Source organism: Bufo gargarizans, chromosome 3, assembly GCF_014858855.1.
Source record: "Bufo gargarizans isolate SCDJY-AF-19 chromosome 3, ASM1485885v1, whole genome shotgun sequence".
Taxonomy (NCBI): domain Eukaryota; kingdom Metazoa; phylum Chordata; class Amphibia; order Anura; family Bufonidae; genus Bufo; species Bufo gargarizans.
In genome coordinates this window covers 428,934,303-428,940,302 of record NC_058082.1, presented here as the reverse complement: position 1 = coordinate 428,940,302, position 6,000 = coordinate 428,934,303, and the positions used below count along the sequence as shown (strand labels likewise).

The window sequence follows — 6,000 nt, the reverse complement described above, 5'->3', positions numbered from 1 at the left end:
TACTGCATACAGCGCTAGAAATAAGTTCAAAGTATACAAATATGAACTAACCTCCCACCAGTGGTGGCTGCAGGTAGCAGGTATCTTAATTTAATTATTGCTATGCAGGGGATGTGAAGCTCTGTATCAGAAAAAGTGATTCCTGACTGCTATAAAGATATATTAAGGAATTAATAAGCTTTATATTTTAAACCTATTTAGATAAAAATGGTACTTAAGGACATTCACTGTAAAGAGGCCCAAAAAGTGGAAGTCCCGTCTAAATATGAATCTATAGTTGGCAAGGGAAAGGAGGGAATAACTGTGGTTTGTTGAAAATGATAAATGGATTTTATTAGGGTATTTCTAGTGGAAATTTCACCACTAAGTGGTTTCAGGATGTTGTGCAGTAGAAGCAAGCTCTGCAACAAAAAAAACACAACGCATCATAAAAACAAGTCTGGAAAGGCAGCTGCCTCGAGGCAGTCAGGTTTTATGTACAAGAAAGACAGTGAGCATAGCAAAATTATACATTTCTTGAAACTAATTAAAAAGATTAAAATAACTCCAACTTTGATCATCATTTCGAGTTTAGCGCTACATATAAAGGCTCAGAATTTTTGCTTTACTCTTTACAACCATAAGATGCATTTTTCTAAAATGCTACTGGTTGCCAGTTTCATCTCAGAATGAAGGGCCTCAAACATGGATACGACCTCTTGTTAATCCGACATCTGTACAGAACATGCCCCGTTACAGAGCATTGTTGGAGAAAAAAAGTATTTACAACAAGAAAAAAAAAAACATTACGTTTCCCATAATTCACTGCAGAGAGCAAGATGAGCTCTAATCGTACAAGGAGCCAAGTCCAGCAGTCATACAGCAAAGTGGCTGCCAATTTGCTCCACATTATACATAGATTTAAACTTTGATACAATGTTCAAAAGTGGAGTAACTCTAAGGAAGACCAAGTTGTTGTTTTTTTATTCTCTCAAATATACTAACAATTTCTATCTACTCATTTGCTGTTAAAGTAGGATAAAATCAAGACTATTTAACCAGTTTCTTAATTTATTTTTCCTCGTCTTGGATGCAAGACAACAGCAAGGATTGACAATCTGTTGTCAGAAATAATGCAATATGGATTTACGAACACGTAGAAGCTTCCTCATATATACATAGCAAAAAGTTACTGTTTTTAGGATCAAAGTTAAACGGTTTCCTTCACAAAATATATATCTATATACCAGAACCTTGGAGAAGATAACCTACTGAAGCTAAGCACTCAAAGAAAAAAAAATTGTAACAAAAACTTGGAAATGGAGAACTACTAGAAATGAATCGTTCAGAAACCACACTTAAACCTGTACCATGTTATCGCTGAAATCAAGCTTCAGAGCAGCCTGATCAAAAGAGAAGATGTTACAGAGAACTGCAAGTACTGGTCCAATCTTCCATAAAGAAATAGATTAACAAGCAACAACAACCATCGAGTCCGCTTATAGGTCTGTACAAAGAACGCTTGAGAATACCAAATCAAAGGAACGGTCTTCAACTTTTCACAAAAACCTAATTGAGATTACGAATAGACTGTTCCTTCTGAAAGGAGTCTGTCCAGCTTCAAATTAAAAATATTTTTTAAAAAGTCAAGAAAAAAAAAAAATGTGACAATAAGTTTCCATCTTCTTTAAAAGAATGTTCATCTCTTCTGTACAAATTAGTTGGTCTAATACTGTCTAAAAGTTCCCACCTTCTCAATGAAGGTAGCCAACGTAGGCGAGAAGATATTCCAGGAACACTTAAATAGGTACTTAAAGTTATATCTCTACAGAAAAACGTCAAGTCCAGGGCATTTAAATCACTTTATATGCACCGGCTTCTCATCTGACTTTAGACGTTTTCTTCGAGGCTGTACAAAATCCTCATCTGAATCCTCTGTTACTTCACCATCATCCTCCTCTGGTTCAAATTCAGGTAATGGTGGGAAGGTCCTGTCAGGATAGATTTCTGGAAGTTTGTCCTCAAAGTATAAAGCCACAGCTTTTCCTGCTTGGGCCACTTCAGAGTCAATCTGTTGAACAAAGAAAATAAATTTCACCTTGGGTTATGCACAGACTTCTGCCAAGTTCGCATTGTTCGGAAATCTTACCTGCAGATTACATTCTTGTGTTTCTGCATAAACTTGAACAACTTTCATCATCTAAAAAGGACATTAGAGTCAAAAAAGGCAAAATGGTTTACTCTAAAGGTTTATACGAAGGGCTGTACTAGAAATCGAGGCCATAACAAAGACAAAAATAGTTATGACCAGGGTGCATGTCAAAAATATTGGCTGAATCAAAAGGGATGCATACTTTTTGAATATGGTAGAGGAATTCTGCTGCTAAATCGCAGCAATCTATGCCGCCATGAGAGACTTGGGCACAGACACAATAAGATGGAAGGTATTCAGAATCAAAAGTCTATTTTGGGTTGAAAGTTACGCAATGACAGAAGTCAAAATTAATCAAAATCTTTGAATTTGTAATATCCTGGCTGATTTGAAAGTGCCAGATGTGTAAAAAGTGCTTGCTGTAAAACATTTCATCGGATACCCTCTCACTATAATGCCAGTACAAATAATACCAGGACTGGACATTTTGTTATATCCTATACAAAAACTGATTTCTAACCTACGTGACATGGTACTGCATAGACTAGAAAAGAAGCTGCCAAGTAAGATGTCCCGCTATATGAGATAGATAAATAATAAATCTTCTCAAGGCAAGTGGGCACGCTTCACCCTTAATGAGCTTGTTCAGCGGGACATAATGGATTTAAGAAAGAATAGCATTATTTCAGGGAACCCCAGCCACTGGCATTACAGTCCATACTAGGTCCTCGCTGGTCTGTTTCCCCATCTCAACACAGTCAAAGACTCGCCTGTAATATGCCAGTGTTGAGGGGGCATTTTTGCCATTTCCTGTGTGTCGAAACCCGAACAGGAAGCAGAAGCCAGCAGGGACCTAGAAAACACTGGAACGGGAGCAGCAGAACATTGGTGATGCTGCTTTACTATTTTTAAACCATTCTGTCCCTTATCTCAAGAATGCCAACCTGCCAAACAACCCCATTAACATCTATAACAAATTAGTATATATATAAAAAAAAAAAGGACAACATACCAGCCCTCACTGTAAAATATAAGCAAATTTGCTTTATAAGCAGTTTTTCCTAACCTAATACTACACATTTTAATATGTATCCCACCTCTCCATTTCTTCTAAACATGAACATTTTATACTCTTCTCTAATAGGTGAGGTGGGGCCACCACTAATCAAACATTCATAGTAACCACTGTGGTTATAGCACAGAAGTCTATGGTGGGACAACGCTTTAAATAGGAAAGAAGGCAGCAGGAGTAAAAGCGCACTGATGGAAGGAGAAGATTATTATCGTGCTTTGCTTTTGGTAGTTTTTGCAGCCTGCTGGTTCAGGGGAGGGAATTGTCATGGCAGCTAAAGGACCATCGCAATTGTGTCTCAATGTTCATAGTGGTGTTCCTTCTGGTGTCCCAGAAAAAAAAAAAATATTGCTGCCACAGTATCCAAAGCGATTTATGACTGAGCAATAAAATCAAAGACGTCTTTCTACTGAATGATGCCACTTAGTTATTCAGTGTATTCATACATTTATGTATACTAATTTTTTAAATATTAAAGTCAAATTAATGTGGAAGTTGCTATGGATGCTATATCTACGCCATACAGCGTGGCCTGTGTATTCACCTAATGCCTATTGCTATCTTTGGGAACATACTGATCAGAAGTAGGCCAATGAAAATAATGTGGCCAGTCACTTTACTTACTAATTGCCCCACCTGTTTTGCTGAAACCTTGTACAGAACTGCTCCAATACAAGCCAAGGAGTCCTCATATTCATGAGTCCAGGAGCTCATGAATATGAGGACTCATCTGTATGTTCTGGGACTAGCATAGACCTGGTTTAAATTAAGTGAATTTGATGGGTAAGGTTCTTTCATTTCTATTGTTTTATAGCCTTGAGGACTGGTATATTGTTGTACTTCAACTAAAATGAGCAGCGATGAGAATGCATGCATAATTTCACACATGTATGTATTCCCCACGAAGCGTAAAATTTCCATCAAGCACATTATGCTTGGGACTGACAGCCGAATATGGAATATGTACAATCTATTCAACATAAGTGTAGAAACCGCAATAATTTTAAAAAAAAATGATGTTCTAATAATATTGTCCAACAAATTTCCTGCTAGAAATGATCATTAATACATGGGCACTGCGAACATAATCTCGGATACTTGCTATCTTTGGTCCTAACAGGAAGATCTGTGAGTCTATGGCCAGTTTTCCAATATCAATGTAAGTTACTAAAGCAATGTTAAAATGACTGCTCCAAAAACACAAGAATTATCTGAAATACACTAAAAGGGAGTGTCATAGACTTTTCACTAATAAAACTACCAGCAATGGTCACCAGTATATGGCATGACCATTCTCAACAGGCCATGTCATTTGGATGTTCAGTGAATGTCCAGGAAAATAACTTCTTTTCATATGCAAATAGGATCCCACGTGTCCAAGCCTGCCTCTTTTCCCCCATGTCCGCCCCTCCCCTGACGTCTCAGTGATGAGTCTCTAAGTCTCACACAGGTGCCCTCTCCTGAGCTTCCGGCACCTGCACGCTACATTGCCTTTTTGTGGGCTATTGCCCCAGAGATATGTTCTGTGGAGGCACTTTGCATCCTAGTTGAACATGAATAGAAGTAATTTCTCTGGACATTCACTGAACACCCAAAGTTGACTAAAGTAAATGTTGTGTAACATTTTAACTCTGTTATAATGGGGACACAGTGGTGGTGGTGGTGGGTGGGGGGGTAATAAGCAAAGTACAAGTGCCAAGAAAACTGTAGGAAGCCAATCAAATGGCAAACCGCTCTTATGTACATGTAATTCCCATATGGACATAAGATAATTAGACTCATGAATGGAAGTAAAGAAAAATCTAATAAAATGAAGGAGGTGCCAAATGAATCTTGGGGTTGACAGTTTTAAGGGCACTGTGTGAAAGCAATTTAGAGAGAAACAGAAACTTATGTTAAAATATGAAGCAAGTGTAAGAAAATGAGAGACTATCAACATGCATTGTACGAAGCAGAGAAATCATATAAAATATGGTAAAATAAGACCAACATACCTCATTGAACCTTTCACAGTTCTTGAATATAAGCCTGACATCAGAAACAAAGTTTTCAGGTGTCTGGTAGTGTTGGGAGTGCTTTTTCTGCAGCTTCTTCTTCACTGTGGATAGATCCATGGGCTTCTTAATTATTTTATAATAATTTGGTATCTGCAACAAAAAGAAAATGGTTAAAGCATAAAGTACAAAATGGCTATAAAATATTAAAGAGGAGGCCTTTAACATTCATCATGTATCCACTATCCATATGATAGTTTGCAAAGCTAGATTGTTGGAGAAGTAGAGAAACCTTAGTCAGGAGAAATGGCTAGCAGCTGAACGAACACTCAGCTGTTATCGAAGGTGTATGAGCACCTTACGGCCTCTTGCAGATGAGCGTGAGCGGATTAGGTCCGGATGCGTTCAGTGAAAAATGTGCGATTTCGCAAGCAAGTTCAGTTTTGCCTGCGATTGTGTTCAGTTGCTCAGTTTTTATGGCGCAGGTGAAATGCACAGATGCATTTTTCACACGTGATAGAAAACTGAATGTTTACAAACTCTCTCTAAGCAACCACCAGTGAAAAAGCCCCATTCACTTCTATGGGGCCAGCATTGCATGAAAAACGCAGATTATAGAACATGCTGTGAATTTCACGCAACACACAAGTGATGCGTGAAAAACAATGCTCATGTACACAGACCCATTAAAATGAATGGGTCCGGATTCAGTGCTGGTGCAATGAGTTCGCATCACACATTGCACCTGCGCACAATACTCGCTCGTGTGAAAGGGGCCTAAAGGTTTCTTTTGGGAATGATTT

General features: G+C 38.1%; 1 protein-coding gene across 2 annotated transcripts in view; it reads right to left on the bottom strand.

Moving 5' to 3' along the window:
- Positions 1-438: 438 nt before the first annotated feature.
- Positions 439-6,000, bottom strand: part of TRIM33 (tripartite motif containing 33) — a 121,026-nt gene continuing 115,464 nt past the window's right edge. The window contains exons 18-20 of one of the 2 annotated variants that reach the window (XM_044288508.1): positions 5,198-5,350; positions 2,129-2,179; positions 439-2,050 (exon numbers count right to left, since the gene is read on the bottom strand). In XM_044288508.1, coding sequence (XP_044144443.1) covers positions 1,838-2,050; positions 2,129-2,179; positions 5,198-5,350 — 417 coding nt within the window. In that variant the 3' untranslated portion in view covers positions 439-1,837. The remainder of the gene's footprint in view (positions 2,051-2,128; positions 2,180-5,197; positions 5,351-6,000) is intronic. The other variant, XM_044288509.1, reaches the window with a different exon arrangement.